Source organism: Aquarana catesbeiana, linkage group LG12 (assembly GCF_042186555.1).
Source record: "Aquarana catesbeiana isolate 2022-GZ linkage group LG12, ASM4218655v1, whole genome shotgun sequence".
In the NCBI taxonomy this organism is placed as follows: domain Eukaryota; kingdom Metazoa; phylum Chordata; class Amphibia; order Anura; family Ranidae; genus Aquarana; species Aquarana catesbeiana.
Window position 1 is genome coordinate 6057222 of NC_133335.1, and position 19159 is coordinate 6076380.

General features: G+C 44.8%; 1 protein-coding gene across 1 annotated transcript in view; it reads left to right on the top strand.

Annotated features, from left to right (window-relative positions):
* Positions 1–2525: 2525 nt before the first annotated feature.
* The window catches only part of LOC141113857 (cholesterol transporter ABCA5-like), an 82386-nt gene continuing 65752 nt past the window's right edge, over positions 2526–19159 (top strand). Inside the window, exons 1-5 of the mRNA XM_073607187.1 lie at positions 2526–2591; positions 8447–8551; positions 13817–14024; positions 14228–14383; positions 16510–16604. Of these exons, the coding sequence (XP_073463288.1) occupies positions 8447–8551; positions 13817–14024; positions 14228–14383; positions 16510–16604 (564 nt within the window). The 5' untranslated portion in view covers positions 2526–2591. The remainder of the gene's footprint in view (positions 2592–8446; positions 8552–13816; positions 14025–14227; positions 14384–16509; positions 16605–19159) is intronic.

Sequence of the window (19159 nt, forward strand, 5' to 3'; positions counted from 1 at the left end):
ACGCCGACGACACCCAGATCTATCCCTTCACTCCTCAACTCACCCCCTCGATCTCCTCACAGATCTTAAACTTACTGAATGACATATCGGTATGGATGTCACACCACTTCCTCAAACTTAATCTTTCTAAAACTGAGCTTGTTATATTTCCTCCTTCCCGGTCCCCCCCATGACTTTACCATTAAGATCAACAACACAACCATTGGTCCCTCCACACATAGCAGGGTGCTGGGTGCAATCCTTGACTCTGACCTCTCCTTCAGCCCCCACATCTAATCACTGGCTAAATCCTGCCGCCTTAACCTCCGCAACATCTCCAGAATTCCACCCATCCTGACTAATGACATCGCAAAGCAACTTATTCACTCCTTGATTATTTCCCCACCTTGACTACTGCAACTCCCTCCTCACAGGCCAGCCCTTACACAAGCTATTCCCCCTTCAGTCTATTATGAATGCTGCTGCTAGAAAAATACACCTAACTAACTGATCTGTGACTGCTACTCCTCTCTGCCAATCCCTTCAATGGCTTCCCCTCCCCCACCGTATAAAATTCAAAATGCTAACCATAACATACAAGGCCATTCACAACATCTCCCCATCTACATCACCAACCTCATCTGCAGATATCGCCCAAATCGTCCTCTTCGCTCCTCCCAGGACCTCCTGCTCTCTAGCTCCCTTGTTACCTCCTCCCATGCTCACCATCAGTACTTATCCAGGGCCTCTCCCATCCTCTGGAACTCCCTGCCCCAGTCCGATCAGCCTGGGGCAGCCTGGGACCCCAACTCTTGCTGACACAAGAAGCTTTGCCAATGGCAAAAATGCTCAATGCCTCTGCTTCTACCTGGCACTGCCAGTATTGCTGGCCGGTTGATTTTTTTGCCCGCACACAGAAGCAAATGGTCATAGCTCCCAAGTGTCAGGGATTTCGAGGGACTGTCCCTGATATGGAATAAAGTCCTTCTGTCCCTCTTCCCTCCTCCTTTGTCCCTCATGTTGGTCAAATCTAAAGAGTTGTATATAAAATGCACTATTTATCTTTTAAAAAGTGTTTCCCAGTGCTAAACATTCCATCTCATTTCTAAGTTGCTGCATTTGTAAACTTTCAAAAGCCAATATAAAGGAATAGTAGTGGTAAAAAAAAAACAAAGCATTTTTTGTATAATTCTCCTTTAAGGGGGCATGGCGGTGAGGTGTGTCCTATGCTTACATACTTTGCTAATAGGTGTCCCTCCTTCCCATCTCTAAAAGTTGGGAGGTATGTAAATGGTTTTATCACACGACTGCTCTGTACAAACAGGAAGTGGCTGGAGCTGTCCTGTCCTTGTTCTCTTTTATTTTGCAGTGCATTCTGGGATACAGGAACCTCCACTGCCTCTTCTTAGCACCCAGCTAACACATTATAAATGTATAGCGCTACCCCCCCCCCCCGCAGGAGCTGCTTGGTATGATGGGTCCCTCCTGTTCTCTGCCACGTCTCTGTAAACTGCTTCGTCCCTTCTGACACACCTGGTTCTGTATAACTGAAAGAGGCTCACAGCTGTATGAGTTTCTTAACAAACAAAACACAATATGAAACAAACTAAAACACAATAAGAAGCTAAACTAAAATACAATATGAAACAAAACTAAAACACAATAAGAAACAAAACTAAAACACAATATGAAACAAAACTAAAACAATATGAAACAACACTAAAACACAATAAGAAACAACACTAAAATACAATAAAAAACAAATCTAAAACACAATAAGAAACAAAACTAAAACACAATAGGAAACAAAACTAAAATACAATAAGAAACACAAATAAAACACAATATGAAACAAAAGTAAAATATAATAAGGAAAAAAACTAAAACACAATATGAAACAAAACTAAAATACAACAAACAAAACTTAAATACAACAACAAACAAAGATAAAATACAAGAAACAAAATATAAATGACCACTAACAACAAATCAATATGTATAATAACATAAATTGAAAAAAAAGAAATATAAAAAACAATATTAAATACTATACTATAATAAGCATATCATTCTATTAAAACACTGCATTGTAAAAAAAAAATCTAAATCATTCATAGGTCTGGATAGCGCTCAAGTGTTAAGGACCCCTCCCACATACAGTAAAATGGGAAAATTAGGATTTGTGTTGTCCCTTCAGTATCTTGCACAATGCTGACCACAGAGCCAGCCAGTCCTTGTAACTATTAACTGTGCAAAAGTTCAGATCTTTGGTTTAGTTCCCTCTCTCGGGAGGGAATCCTGGCTTCCTCTGCTCCCCATCCATCCAACCATCAGATGAAGAATGTGGATGGGATGGTGGAAGACAGTTCTGGGCTGGAGGTCCACACAATATGAGAATTGTCCCTGATGGACGTTCTCGGCTCACACACAAATGAGAAGAACAGCGACCCCAAGAGATAATTCTGGGATCTGTGCCAACATCACATACACATCTGTGTCCCAGTCATGTGACCTCCTCAGACCGACGCTGTTCTGGATGAGGAAAAGATAGAACAGATGGTGGTATAGGAGGATCGGGGTGGCCGTGTGTGCGATCCTCTCCGACACCCAAGGTAAGTGGATTTCCTGCTCAGGAGATGGAGAGATTTGTGGTTGTTCAATGACTCTTCCAACCAATAACAGTATATGGGAAATTATTATTATTATTCAGGATTTATTTAGCGCCAACAGTTTGCACAGCACTTTACAATCTTAAGGGAAGACAATACAGTTACAATACAGACATACAAGAGGGTTCTGCTCATAAGAGCTTACACTCTAAAAGGGTGGGGAAATATTGTATATGCCTGTCATGCTTTTACTGCTGTCTTGGGCTCCTTTAAGTGGTTGTCCCCTCACTTCCTGTCCTGGTGACAAGATTTTAATCTTCAACAGCAACACAGACAGATAAAAATTCTTTACATAAAGCCGTTCTCCAGGCAGCTATTAAAAAAAATAGATAAATAAATAAAAATAAAAATAAAATGATTACCAAGCATTTTAAGTCCCTAAATGTGACCTGGTATTGGCCCCTTTACAGCAGAGCTCAGGTTGGGAGTGGGGAAACCAATACAAGGAGGCTATCGGTTGTTCTGTGGCGTGCACAGCTGATTGGAGGAGAGAGCAGAGTGACAGAGAAATAAAATCATCACTGTGCTTGTCCACTGTTCCTTTACAGGCTGGGGCAACCTGGGCTCAGAGGAAGTGGGTTGAACGATGAGGACATCAGACTGAGGACATCTAGTGGCAGAAAAGAACTACTGCATGGGGAAAGATCTGGATTGAACCTGAATATGCAGAAAAGGCCGGTTTGGTTATTTTAACCACTTGCCGCCCACCATATAGCAAAATGACGGTGGCAAAGTGGTTTCAATATCCTGACCGGACGTCATATGACGTGATCAGGATATTAAGCCACTGCGCGGCTAAAAAAGAAGAAAAAAAAGACCAAATATATATATAAAAAAAAATATGTATTTGTTACTTTCTGCTATAAAACATATCAAATAAAAAATCGAATTTCTTCATCAATTTAGGCCAATATGTATTCTGCTATAAATGTTTGGTTAAAAAAATCCCAATAAGCGTATATTGATTGGTTTGCGCAAAAGTTATATCGTCTATAATTTATGGGCTATAAACTGAAATTTGTGTTTATATATGTTTTTTTTACTAGCTGAGTGGCGGCCCGTCCATTAGGGGCACTCGGGCGTCACCCCCCCCCTATATGAATAATGGATAGGTTCATACATAGCATGAATCTCTTCACAGCCTATTCACGTGTCCGGCCCCTTTCAGGACGTGTGAATTATAGCGGCGGGTTTTTTTTTTTCTTAAGCACCTGATTAGAGTCAGAGGCTCCAATAGGCTTCAAAATAGGGTGGAATGCGAGCGCAGAGCATTGGGCCACGAGCCCACCCAAGTGTTACAACAGCGCAGGAATTAGCGCTGTTGTAACAATGATCCTCAATTCGGCCAATCAGAAGCGGGTGTGATATCCGTTTTCTGATTGGCCAAAAAGAGAAGACTCCCAATTGGCTGCCAAGAAGGAGGAGGAAACGAAAGCCGCCGCCACCGCGGAGAACCGTGGAAAGCAGGAGACCCTCCCCCCCAAAAAATAAAAAATTTCCACCAGCCCCCACTTCCAGTAATGGTGGTGATCAGCGACTTATAGCGGGACTGCGATATTGCGGCAGGCACTCTCTGACACTAACTGACACTTTGTGGGGACCAGGGACACCAGTACATCAATGCTTAAAAATATGCACTGTCACTGTACAAATGACACTGGCTAGGAATGGGGTTAAACATCTCGGGCGTTCAAAGGGTTAACTGTGTGCCTAGCCAGTTTTTATGTGTACTCTGTGTGCTGCTTTTACTAAGGGAAAGGAAATCCATCACATCCCTGCTGCCAGGATTGAGCTCTGCATTGTCTACATAGGCAGAGCTCCATCCAGCCTCTCTCCTTGATAATCAGAATGTGCCAGAGGACATCCATTGACTGGCAACCGCAGAAGAACCGGCGGGCCAGGGGGCGTACGCGCGCCCTCCTACCCAGAAGTGCAGAATCACATATAGAAGCATTACCAAGCAGAAGCAGTGCGTCGGGGGCGAGAGCGCAACCCCTACCCAGAAGTGCAGAATCATATATTGTATATACTGTATATACGTGACTTTTCGTCCGTCTCAGACTGCCCTGTCTGTGGGGTGACAACACTGCTGTGCGATTTCACTGCAGAACAAATAGCGTTGTCACCCTTATACAGGAAGTGGAACAATAATGTATCTACTGGCAGGATCATCAGGGAATAACACTGTGCTATGGGGGAGGGGCCAGTCCACTGACAGCGGATCTTCCCGTGTGTGATGGATGTCCGGTGATATCTTCTGCCTCTCGGGGGCGCTGGATGTGTTTCGCAGAGCTCTACAATCATTGGAAGTTCTCTGTTACATTTGGAATACATTCTTATGTATCCGGCTGAGAGAAGTGCGGAGAGTAACATCTGTGTGACATCCCCGGGAAGTTACTCCAGTTTCTGGAGGATTTCTTGTTTTTTGGAGAAGTGAAATCCCTTGTGGCTTTGCAGTTTTACATAATGTACTCAACTTATTATTGAATAGGAGAGCAGCTCAGCCTCAGGATTAGGGATGAGCTTCGAGTTCGAGTCGAACTCATGTTCGACTCGAACATTGGCTGTTCGCAAGTTCGCCGAACAGCGAACAATTTGGGGTATTCGCGGCAAATTCGAATGCTGCGGAACACCCTTTAAAAGTCTATGGGCGAAATCAAAAGTGCTAATTTTAAAGGCTTATATGCAAGTTATTGTCATAAAAAGTGTTTGGGGACCTGGGTCCTGCCCCAGGGGACATGGATCAATGCAAAAAAAAGTTTTAAAAACGGCCGTTTTTTCAGGAGCAGTGATTTTAATAATGCTTAAAGTCAAACAATAAAAGTGTAATATCCCTTTAAATTTCGTACCTGGGGGGTGTCTATAGTATGCCTGTAAAGGGGCGCATGTTTCCTGTGTTTAGAACAGTCTGACAGCAAAATAACATTTTGAAGGAAAAAACTCATTTAAAACTACCCGCGGCTATTGCATTGCCGACAATACACATAGAAGTTCATTGATAAAAACGGCATGGGAATTCCCCAAAGGGGAACCCCGTACCAAAATTAAAAAAAAAAAAATGACGTGGGAGTCCCCCTAAATTCCATACCAGGCCCTTCAGGTCTGGTATGGATTTTAAGGGGAACCCCGCGCCAAAAAAAAAAAAAAAAAAACGGCGTGGGGTCCCCCCAAAAATCCATACCAGACCCTTATCCGAGCACGCAACCTGGCAGGCCGCAGGAAAAGAGGGGGGGACGAGAGTGCGGCCCCCCCCCTCCTGAACCGTACCAGGCCACATGCCCTCAACATTGGGAGGGTGCTTTGGGGTAGCCCCCCAAAACACCTTGTCCCCATGTTGATGAGGACAAGGGCCTCATCCCCACAACCCTGGCCGGTGGTTGTGGGGGTCTGCGGGCGGGGGGCTTATCGGAATCTGGAAGCCCCCTTTAACAAGGGGACCCCCAGATCCCGGCCCCCCCCCTGTGTGAAATGGTAAGGGGGTACAAAAGTACCCCTACCATTTCACTAAAAAACTGTCAAAAATGTTAAAAATGACAAGAGACAGTTTTTGACAATTCCTTTATTTAAATACTTCTTCTTTCTTCTATCTTCCTTCATCTTCTGGTTCTTCTGGCTCTTCTGGTTCTTCCTCCGGCGTTCTCGTCCAGCATCTCCTCCGCGGCGTCTTCTATCTTCTTCTCCTCGGGCCGCTCCGCACCCATGGCAAGGGGGGAGGCTCCCGCTCTTCTCTTCATTTTCTTCATCTTCTTCTTTTCTTCTCTTCTTCTCTTCTTCATTTTCTTCTCCAGGCCGCTCTGCACCATGCTGGCATGGAGGGAGGCTCCCGCTGTGTGACGGCGCTCCTCGTCTGACAGTTCTTAAATAACGGGGGGGCGGGGCCACCCGGTGACCCCGCCCCTCTCTGACGCACAGTGACTTGACGGGACTTCCCTGTGACGTCACGGGGAATGCCACAGGGAAGTCCCGTCATGTCCCGTGCGTCAGAGGGGGCGGGGTCACCGGGTGGCCCCGCCCCCCGTTATTTAAGAACTGTCAGACGAGGAGCGCCGTCACACAGCGGGAGCTTCCCTCCATGCCAGCATGGTGCGGAGCGGCCCGGAGAAGAAAATGAAGAAGAGAAGAAGAGAAGAAGAGAAGAAGAGAAGAAGAGAAGAAGATGAAGAGAAGAGCGGGAGCCTCCCCCCATGCCATGGGTGCGGAGCGGCCCGAGGAGAAGAAGATAGAAGACGCCGCAGAGGAGATGCTGGATGAGAACGCCGGAGGAAGAACCAGAAGAGCCAGAAGAACCAGAAGAACCAGAAGATGAAGGAAGATAGAAGAAAGAAGAAGTATTTAAATAAAGGAATTGTCAAAAACTGTCTCTTGTCATTTTTAACATTTTTGACAGTTTTTTAGTGAAATGGTAGGGGTACTTTTGTACCAAGTACCCCCTTACCATTTCACACAGGGGGGGGCTGGGATCTGGGGGTCCCCTTGTTAAAGGGGGCTTCCAGATTCCGATAAGCCCCCCGCCCGCAGACCCCCACAACCACCGGCCAGGGTTGTGGGGATGAGGCCCTTGTCCTCATCAACATGGGGACAAGGTGTTTTGGGGGGCTACCCCAAAGCACCCTCCCAATGTTGAGGGCATGTGGCCTGGTACGGTTCAGGAGGGGGGGGGCCGCACTCTCGCCCTCCCCTCTTTTCCTGCGGCCTGCCAGGTTGCGCCGTTTTTTTTTTTTTTTTTTTGGCGCGGGGTTCCCCTTAAAATCCATACCAGACCTGAAGGGTCTGGTATGGAATTTAGGGGGAACCCCACGTCATTTTTTTTTTTAATTTTGGCCGGGGTTCCCCTTAATATCCATACCAGACCTGAAGGGCCCGGTATGGAATTTAGGGGGACTCCCACGTCATTTTTTTTTTTTTAATTTCGGTTCGGGGTTCCCCTTTGGGGAATTCCCATGCCGTTTTTATCAATGAACTTCTATGTGTATTGTCGGCAATGCAATAGCCGCGGGTAGTTTTAAATGGCTTTTTTCCTTCAAAATGTCATTTTGCTGTCAGACTGTTCTAAACACAGGAAACATGCGCCCCTTTACAGGCATACTATAGACATCCCCCAGCTACGAAATTTAAAGGGATATTACACTTTTATTGTTTGACTTTAAGCATTATTAAAATCACTGCTCCTGAAAAAACGGACGTTTTTAAAAAATTTTTTTGCATTGATCCATGTCCCCTGGGGCAGAACCCGGGTCCCCAAACACTTTTTATGACAATAACTTGCATATTAGCCTTTAAAATTAGCACTTTTGATTATTCATGTTCGTGTCCCATAGACTTTAATGGTGTTCGTGTGTTCGAACGAACTTTTTTCCTGTTCGCATGTTCTGGTGCGAACCGAACAGGGGGGTGTTCGGCTCATCCCTACTCAGGATCATTAAACAGAATGCAAAAAAAAAAAAAAGACACAAAAACATCAACAAAAAGATACAAAAACAAGTATTTTCATATTGATCATTAAACAGAATGCAAAATAAAAAAAAGATACAAAACATCAACAAAAAGATACAAAAACAAGTATGTTCAAATTGATCATTAAATAGAATGCAAAAGGCAAACAAAAAAACAATACAAAAAAACCCAAAAAGATACAAAAGAAAACAACAAAAAGCTAAAACAAAATATAAAAAAGATAAAAACAACAACAAAAAAAATACAAAAAAACAACTAAAAAAGAAATTTAAAAAAATAACATAAAAGTTGCAAAACAACAAGGAGTATTTCCAAAGTAATCATTGGTGATGTTTGTCTTTCAGATGACCGGAGGGACGGGGAGGGAGACCAGCCTTGTACAGCAGACCTTTGCTCTGCTGCGGAAGAATATTCTGGTACAATGGAGGCGCCTGGGAAATGTAGTGCTGGTAAGTAAACCGTGACTGGGGGCAATCCTGTGGGTGTTTTTGGCTCTCTATGTCCATATTAGCAAGAGTTCCCCTTACTTCCTGTCTCAGTGACACCAAGGCATGAGATGACAGGGTGCAGGTGTAGGTGGGGTGCAGCACCTTGCGTCTTGCTTTTTGATTGCTGGTGATTGCTGGGTGGCATTTTTAGGTTCTTTTTGGGGCTCTTCCTTGTAGCTTTTTAACACCTTTTCCTGACACTTTTTAAACAGCTTTTTTTTTCTTTGCTTCCTTCAGCCTACTAATTAAGGGTTAATTGGTCACAGGTGCTTGAGGCCTATATAACCTTGTGTAGAACTCATTTTGAGCCTGCTCATCGTTGAGCTTGCTGGAACTCTGTCCAAGTGGAACTGGACTAAGTGGTGAGATAAAAACCAGAGTCTCATCTCTGCTGACCCTTATTACTGGTGGAGTCTCCTCTCCACTGACCCTTATTAATGGTGGAGTCTCATCTCTGCTGACCCTTATTAATGGTGAAGTCTCATCTCTGCTGACCCTTATTAATGGTGGAGTCTCCTCTCCACTGACCCTTATTAATGGTGGAGTCTCATCTCTGCTGACCCTTATTAATGGTGGAGTCTCCTCTCCGCTGACCCTTATTAATGGTGGAGTCTCCTCTCCGCTGACCCTTATTAATGGTGGAGTCTCCTCTCCGCTGACCCTTATTAATGGTGGAGTCTCCTCTCCGCTGACCCTTATAAATGGTGGAGTCTCATCTCTGTGGACCCTTATTAATGGTGGAGTCTCATCTCTGCTGACCCTTATTAATGGTGGAGTCTCATCTCTGCTGACCCTTATTAATGGTGGAGTCTCATCTCTACTGACCCTTATTAATGGTGGAGTCTCATCTCTGTGGACCCTTATTAATGGTGGAGTCTCATCTCTGTGGACCCTTATTAATGGTGGAGTCTAGTCTCTGCTGACCCTTATTAATGGTGGAGTCTCCTCTCCGCTGACCCTTATTAATGGTGGAGTCTCATCTCTACTGACCCTTATTAATGGTGGAGTCTCCTTTCTGCTGACCCATAGGGTGAGTACATGGATTGAAAACTGGCTACAAGGGTGAGTTCAGAGGGTGGTGATAAATGGGGAGTACTCAGAATGGTCAGGGGTGGGTAGTGGGGTTCCCCAGGGTTCTGTGCTGGGACCAATCCTATTTAATTTGTTCATAAATGATCTGGAGGATGGGATAAACAGTTCAATCTCTGTATTTGCGGACGATACTAAGATAAGCAGGGCAATAACTTCTCCGCAGGATGTGGAAACCTTGCAAAAAGACCTGAACAAATTAATGGGGGAGGGGCAACTACATGGCAAATGAGGTTCAATGTAGAAAAATGTAAAATAATGCATTAAGGGTGGCAAAAATCTGAATGCAATCTATAGAATGGGGGGAGAACCTCTGGGGGAATCTAGGATGGAAAAGGACCTGGGGGTCCTAGTAGATGATAGGCTCAGCAATGGCATGCAATGCCAAGCTGCTGCTAACAAAGCAAACAGAATAAGAGAAAACTATCACCGCTCCAGGAGCATTTAGCAGACCACAAGTGAATCGATCTTGGTTCGGAGGTCGTAGGTGCTGGCTAATGCTGATAGCGTTGGACATGAATGAAGTTCTGGACAGCCGCACTCATAGATAGCCTTGTTTATTTAGAAGGTGCACATCAAATACAAAAATCACAGCAGACAGGGAAGAGCGACGTTTCGCACTACCGTCAGTGCTTACTCATAGCTGACAATCACACAAAAGGAAATCAAATAAATACTGTTGTTAGGTATTAAAAACACATGTGGCTGAATAATTAGGTGGTAACTTTAACTCTTAATGAGCACTGATGTGAAAAAAGATCTATAATTAGCCACCATGGACAACACCTCTTGATAAAACAGACAGAGCAATTTCACATAGTCGATTGAAATAAAGAAGTAGTAGAAATGGATATATGAATAATGCGGGACGAGACATGAATAGAGTCTCATAAATGAATGTGAAAATAAAAATAAAAAATATATGAAAAATACAGTCAGGTCCATAAATATTGGGACATCGACACAATTCTAATCTTTTTGGCTCTATACACCACCACAATGGATTTGAAATGAAACGAACAAGATGTGCTTTAACTGCAGACTTTCAGCTTTAATTTGAGGGCATTTACATCCAAATCAGGTGAACGGTGTAGGAATTACAACAGTTTGTATACGTGCCTCCCACTTTTTAAGGGACCAAAAGTAATGGGACAGATTAACAATCATCCATCAAACTTTCACTTTTTAATACTTGGTTTGCAAATCCTTTGCAGTCAATTACAGCCTGAAGTCTGGAACGCATAGACATCACCAGACGCTGGGTTTCATCCCTGGTGATGCTCTGCCAGGCCTCTACTGCAACTGTCTTCAGTTCCTGCTTGTTCTTGGGGCATTTTTCCTTCAGTTTAGTCTTCAGCAAGTGAAATGTGTGTGTGTATATATATATATATAAACAGTTCAATCTCTGTATTTGTGGACGATACTAAGCTAAGCAGGGCAATAACTTCTCCGCAGGATGTGGAAACCTTGCAAAAAGATCTGAACAAATTAATGGGGTGGGCGACTACATGGCAAATGAGGTTCAATGAAGAAAAATGTAAAATAATGCATTTGGGTGGCAAAAATATGAATGCAATTTATACACTGGGGGGAGAACCTCTGGGGGGATCTAGGATGGAAAAAAACCTGGGGGTCCTAGTAGATGATAGGCTCAGCAATGGCATGCAATGCCAAGCTGCTGCTAACAAAGCAAACAGAATATTGGCATTAAAAAGGGGATCAACTCCAGAGATAAAATGATAATTCTCCGGCTCTACAAGACTCTGGTCCGGCCGCACCTGGAGTATGCTGTCCAGTTCTGGGCACCAGTCCTCAGGAAGGATATACTGGAAATGGAGCGAGTACAAAGAAGGGCAACAAAGCTAATAAAGGGTCTGGAGGATATTAGTTATGAGGAAAGGTTGTGAACTCTGAACTTATTCTCCCTGGAGAAGAGACGCTTGAGAGGGGATATGATTTCAATATACAAATACTTGACTGGTGACCCCACAATAGGGATAAAACTTTTTTGCAGAAAGGAGTTTAACAAGACTCGTGGCCACTCATTAAAATGAGAAGAAAAGAGGTTTAACCTTAAACTACGCAGAGGGTTCTTTACTGTAAGAGCGGCAAGGATGTGGAATTCCCTTCCACAGGCGGTGGTCTCAGTGGGGGGCATTGATAGATTTAAGAAACGTTTAGATAAGCACCTGAACGACCGCAACATACAGGAATATACAATGTAATACTGATATATAATCACACACATAGGTTGGACTTGATGGACTTGTGTCTTTTTTCGACCTCTCCTACTATGTAACTATGTAACTTGAGCTTGCTTTCTCAGGTATGCTTGGCATTCTTACCAACATTCAATCCCCCAATCACAGTGGTAATTCTTCCAAGACAGGTTCAGGAGCCATCTATTTGTGTTTGTCCAACACCAACTGCTTGGCCTTTTGCCTCCTCTCCCAATGTTCTTGTACCCAAGAACTAAGAGTTCTGGGCAGGAGGTGTTCCAGTGTCCCCAACAGAAGGTCCTCAGGCATCTGGCTGGACTGCCCAAACATAAGGAAGAAGGACATGTGTCCAATGGACTTGTGGACGGTGTAGTTATAGGCCCATACCACAGCTCCCCCATGTTGGCCACCGATCTCAATAGCTCTAAAGTCTGCAGCATTCAGCAGGGTGTGATTGAATCACTCACAGGTGCCATTGCATTAGAGGTGATAGGGAGTGGTGTGAGATTTACTTTTGGTCATGATTACATACTCAAAGTTCTGGCCTTGGCCTGACAATATCCACTTTGAGCAGCCATACGATTGGACAATGTGCTCCCAGAAATGTTTGGCAGTGGTGACAGCTATCTCGTCCTTGGTAGGCACCACCACCGTGAACCTGGTAAAGTGGTCAGCGAAGACATGCACATATTGATAGCCATAGGGCGTGCTGGAGATCGTTAGGAGGTCCATGGTCACCAATTCCAAAGGGCTCAGGGGTGGTGATTGTCAGTGGAGTGATATTTTCAGAGGGAGCCCTGCAGCTGGCACAACTTTCACACTCCTGACAAGCTTTGTGCACCCGGTCTGACAAAAATGGAACTAAAATTACCTCCAAACCAGTTATTCTGTCTGATCCACCCCAAAATGGCTGCCTGTTCTGTGGATTACTTGGCAGATCTGTAGGATATGCAACTGGGGAATATCCCATAACTCGGAGGGGATACATGCCTGATAAGGTCCTTGATGGACCATGGATAGGGTACGGCCCACCCGCCACTCTCATTACAGGCCTTGCAGGGTTCGATTATAACGGTGGTCCCTGTAATTTTTGGGGTGGCTCAACAGGGAGTGACCAGACCACTTCTTGTAAGGGTGCCAAAAGTAACTTTGGCTTGGGGGTGTACAGACCAATACTACTTGCTCCATTTGCTTCTTGGTTGCCCTGCAGAAAAGCGCCACCTGCAGTGGAGAAAGAAGACTACGCCTGCCTACACTGGTGTCACCAGGACAGGAAGACAAAGGGAGCACTGAAGGCTAAATGATATTCTATTGCTGCTTGCTTGATATCATTATGGTGTTCTTGCTGTTTCTGTTCATTACTACTTGCCACCCATGTGACACCCTGTCCCCAGGACAGGAAGTTATTAATATATCCCTTATGGGGACACAGGAATTAACACTTTCTGCCTGTCCCTGCTACAGTTTGATGTTCTTCATGGTCCAAACCCTTTCTGTAAATCTCTTTTGGTATAATCAAAGGTTTTGATTCCATTAAATCATTGGTTTAATATAAACAGCTCTGATGAAGGGTGTGATGTTCTGAAATGTGTTAGATTTCAACCTCTACCATAAACACATCAGTGATTGAAATTCCACAGCTGGCCTTTTGCTATTGAGGTTTTAAGAAGAGCGCATAAAGAGCCAACAGTGGTTCAAATCCTCTCTGAGCATAACTAAATAAAACTGTTTCTCTGGAGTTCAGCTTTAGTGATCCTGAGAGACCGTCCCATGTCCTCAAGGAGAATGGATTCCTCTGGTTAGGGGCCCCTTTATCTTACCCATAATCTCCTGTAGTGGAGAGCTCAGGAGATCTTTCTGTGATCTTGAATGATTTATTATAATTGGTGATGGTGGTGACCCCATGTTTGGTTTACAGGAGTGGGTCCAGCATTTGGCGTTGATCTTCTTGCTCTTCGTAATGCTGGCTCTTAGAGACGGTCCAAGCCCAAGTGCGTACACACCAGCCATTGTCCTGGGGCGCCTGGATGAATTCAGCAACAAAAGTTTTCCAGTTTGTTACATCCCTACAACCCCAGCCATCCGGGACATAATGCAGAGGGTCAGCAGAAGCCCCATCACCCCAGGTAAGATCAGCTCTAAGCCGAGCATTGTGCTCCTCTCCGATGAATGAGGAGTGTATGGGGGTCACCAGAAGGCCTGACTGCTTTATAAAAATCTTTTAGTTCCCGTTCAAGTGTTATATGTGTGTACAAAGCTGGGGTACCCTAAGAATGACCCCCGCTAATAAATGAATGGAAATTACAAAAGTCCCGATTCCTCCTTTCAGAAATATCAGTGCAGGAATTCCAAAATTCTTCTGACCTCCTGGACGCAGTTGATGGGAACATCACCGCTGCTGTGGAATTTGAGAACGAGTTTACGTATTTTATCAGATATCATCACTACACCATCCCGAACCCCAATGACTACTTGGCTCACAGAGGTAAGAGAGCAAGTAGCCAATTTTTCAGCAGTGCCATGGAGGTCTCTGTTTTTACATCCTAAACAATTTCACTTCCTTTAAAAACATCAGAATGTTGAAACTTTCATACTGCCACTTCCTTGTTTTCTTTTTGCATTTACATGAAAGTCTACTGCAGCCTTTCTCAACCATTTTACCAGAGGAACCTGTAAAATAAGTTTCAGGGCTCGGGGAACCCCTGCTAATTCAATTCATTGGGGATTAGTGGGAAAAATATCCCTTATGTTAGTGGCCACTGGCCAGTTGTCATTGGGAAGAATTTCCCTGACATTGGTGGTTAGTGGGAAGAATGATCCTTCCATCAGTTATCAGTGGCAAGAATGCTTCTTGCATTGGTGGTCAGTGGGGAGAAAGATCCTTCTATTGGGGGTCAGTAGGAAGACTTCTCCTTACATTGGCGGTCAGTTATAAGAACATCCCTTACATGATTCATGGTTCATGGAAAAAAATGCCCCTTACATTGGTGATTAACGGGAAGAATGTCCTTTACATTGGTGGTGACCAGTGGGAAGAATGCCCCTTACATTGGTGGCCAGTGTAAGAATGTCCCTTACATTGGTGGCCAGTGGGAAGAATGCTCCTTACAGTGGTGATCAGTGGGAAGAATATTCCTTACATTGGTGATCAGTGAGAAGAATGTTCCTTACATTGGTGATCCGTGGGAAAAATGTTCCTTACATTGGTGATCAGTGAGAAGAATGCTCCTTACATTGGTGATCAGTGGGAAGAATGTTCCTTACATTGGTGATCAGTGAGAAGAATGTTCCTTACATTGGTGATCAGTGGGAAGAATGTTCCTTACATTGGTGATCAGTGAGAAGAATGTTCCTTACATTGGTGATCAGTGAGAAGAATGTTCCTTACATTGGTGATCAGTGGGAAGAATGTTCCTTACATTGGTGATCAGTGAGAAGAATGTTCCTTACATTGGTGATCAGTGGGAAGAATGTTCCTTACATTGGTGATCAGTGAGAAGAATGTTCCTTACATTGGTGATCAGTGAGAAGAATGTCCCTTACATTGGTGGTCAATGGGAAGACTGCCCCTTACATTGGTGGTCAGTGTAAAAATAACCCTTATATTGGCGGCCAGTGGGAAAAAATGCCCCTTACAATGGTGATAAGTGGGAAGAAGGCCCCTTACATTGGAGGTCAGTGGGAAGAAGGCCCCTTACATTGGAGGTCAGTGGGAAGAATGCCCCTTACATTGGTGGTCAGTAAGAACAATGCCACTGTCACATACCTTGCGGCCTGAGCCTGATGTGCAGCGGGAGGCCTCTTTTGCAGATCTGGCTTGGGGACTACTGATGTTGCGACAGTGGCCGCGAGAGCGTGGTGAGGCATGACTGCCTGTGTATTCTGGTGGTAGTATTGATTCGTAGCAGGTGCATCATCAGAGCTGGCTAGAGAGCTGGAACAGCAGATCCTGGACCGGTAGACAGGCAGCAATGGGCAGCGGCTGATAGCAGGTACAGGAAAACCCACAGTAGAAGATGCTCTAGTCGGAGCTGGGCAGATGCAGGTAGGGCAGATGAACAACTGGATGTGAGGTCAGACAAGCCAGGACGGCAACAGACGGTCAGATGCAGGTATAGATGGCAGGCAAGGAACTGTCAGGGTACAGGCAGAGGTTGGCAACACGAAATCAAGCAGATAAGCAGAAGGCAGAGCAAAGTCCAGAGACAGACCGAGGTCAGCACAGGTAGTGTTCAAGCAAAGTCAGGAACAAGTCCGGTTAAACACAGAAATCTGCAGAATCCGATACAAGAACACGGGTACAGCTGCAGATCAGACACCAATGGACTAGTGCAGCTGCTGCACTTATATAGGCCACTTGGTGCCAGTGTCAATGGCTAATGAATGCATGAACATAGGTGTGTGCAGTTGCATGCGCATATACATTCACCTGAGCACAGTAAGACGGGCACCAGCAGGCCAGCGTTGTATGCGCCTCGGAGCTTCAACTGTGCTATGGCCAGCACGTTCCAGACAGCTACCATTTTCTTTTACAGGGTTGCATATAAGAAATACTACTGGCTATAATATGTATCTTCTTTTTGTCTTTGCTCTTCCTGTGTGTTCCTCCAGGTTACTGTAAAACTTCAGAAAACTGCCACCCCCTGGAGTACTGGAAAGTGGGGTTCATCTCTCTACAAGCCAGCATTGACTCTGCCATTGTTCAGGTGAGCCAAAAGCCATTTCTGTCCCCATCACTACTCATTATATAGGTAGCTGTCTGATCAATGGAGAGAGAGAAAGATCCTGAGGGGTAAAAATGGACCCGGTTTCTTAAAAGCCCTAACAGACACACTTACGTTTCTAAGTGGGAAGAAGACCAAGGAAGGCACCAAAGGCAAAGAAGATGGTCACAAACCTGGTCCATGATAGGCTCATGTTCTATCAACATACCTACCTTCGAATCAGTCTTAAGGACCATCTTGAGGAGCTATATGCTTCCGTCTCGTCTAGCACCCCTCTACCCATCTTCTCCTGGCACTTGTTTCTGAGGTTGCTCCATTCCAGGGGATGTTCTCCACACATGGTGGACATGCTCTATGCTCTCTGTATTTGGGATCAAGGTCCTTAAACTCTTTCAATCATTGCTGGCTTGTCCCTTCCATAGAGACCTGTGGTATGTTCTCTTACACTTAAAGCCCCCAGATCTCACAAGGTCCCAATTTAAATTGGCAACCAATGTATGTTTTACTGACAGCGAAACAAGCCATAGCAAGAGCTTTGGAAAAGCAATTTGTACCCTTTACAGATCTCTGTCATCGCATTGAGGCACCAGCATTCTCCTAGACACGCACAAGAAATTTTTAAAAATATGGACCCCATAGATACAATATGCCCACCCTTTCATGTCTACAGCTAGTAATGTACTGTTATAGGCACTCAGGCCCTAAGACTCCAGCTACCAAAAGTATTGGGACACCTGCCTTTACACACACATGAGCTTTAATGGCATCCCGGTCTTAGTCCGTAGGGTTCAATATTGAGTTGGCCCACCCTTGGCTGCTATAACAGCTTCAACTCTTCTGGGAAGGCTGTCCACAAGGTTTAGGAGGGTGTCTATGGGAATGTTTGACCATTCTTCCAGGAGCGCATTTGTGAGGTCAGGCACTGACGCTAAACGAGAAGACTTGGCTCGCAGTCTCCGCTCTATTTCATCCCAAAGGTGTTTTTTCGGGTTGAGTTCAGGACTCTGTGCAGGCCAGTCAAGTTCCTCCACCCCAAACTCGCTCATCCATGTCTTTATGGACCTTGCTTTGTGCACTGGTGGGCAGTCATGTTGGAACAGGAAGGGGCCATCCCCAAACTGTTCCCACAAAGTTGGGAGCATGAAATTGTCCAAAATGTCTTGGTATGCTGACACCTTAAGATTTCCCTTCACTGGAACTAAGGGGGACAAGCCCAACCCCTGAAAAACAACCCCCCACACCATAATCCCACCTTCACCAAATGATTTGGACCGGTGCGCAAAGCAAGGTCCATAAAGACATGGATGAGCAAGTTTGGGGTGGAGGAATTTGAATGATCTGCACGGAGCCCTGACCTCAACCTGACAGAACACCTTTGGGTTGAATTAGAGAGGAGACTGTGAGCCAGGCCTTCTCGTCCAGCATCAGTGCCTGACCTCACAAATGCAATTCTGGAAGAATGGTCAAACATTCCCATAGACACCCTCCTAAACCTTGTGGAGGGCCTTCCCAGAAGAGGTGGAGCTGTTATAGCTGCAAAGGGCGGGGCCAACTCAATATTGAACCCTACGGACTACGACTGGGATGTCATTAAAGTTCATGTGTGTGTAAAGGCAGGTGTCCCAATACTTTTAACAATATAGTGTATTTATTTCCTATGATTGTCAGGTCCATTTAGTGGTCAGAATGCTACATTTTTTGATTCACTCTAGTCTTAAAGAACAAATAACATTTAACCTGCAGAGGATAAAGCCTAATAACATTTGATTTTGCTCCCATTCACACAGTACAAATGTACAGTGCCTTGAAAAAGTATTCATACCCCTTTAAATTTTCCACAGTTTGTCATATTACAATCAAAAACGTAAATGTATTTTATTGGGATTTTATGTGATAGACCAACACAAAGTGTCACATAATTGTGAAGTGGAAGGAAAATGAAAATTATACAAATAAATATGTGAAAAGTGTGGGGGGGACATTTGTATGGCGCCCCCCGGAGTCAATACTTTGTAGAACCCCCTTTCTCTGCAATTACAGCTGCAAGTCTTTTTGGGGATGTCTCTACCAGCTTTGCACATCTAGAGAGGGACATTTTTGCCCATTCTTCTTTGCAAAATATCTCAAGCTCTGTCAGATTGGATGGAGAACGTCTTGAAAATTGCTGTTCACAGTCTTGCCACAGATTCTCAATGGGATTTAGGTCTGGACTGTGACTGGGCCATTCTAACACATGAATATGCTTTGATCTAAACCATTCCATTGTAGCTCTGGCTGGATGTTTCGGGTCGTTGTCCTGCTGGAAGGTGAACCTCCGCCCCAGTCTCAAGTCTTTTGCAGACTCTAACAGGTTTTCTTCTAAGATTGTCCTGTATTTGTCTCCATCCATCTTCCCATCAACTCTGACCAGCTTCCCTGTCCCTGCTGAAGAAAAGCATCCCCACCACATGATGCTGCCACCACCATGTTTCACGGTGGGGATGGTGTGTTCAGGGTGATGTGCAGTGTTAGTTTTCCGCCACGCATAGCGTTTTGCT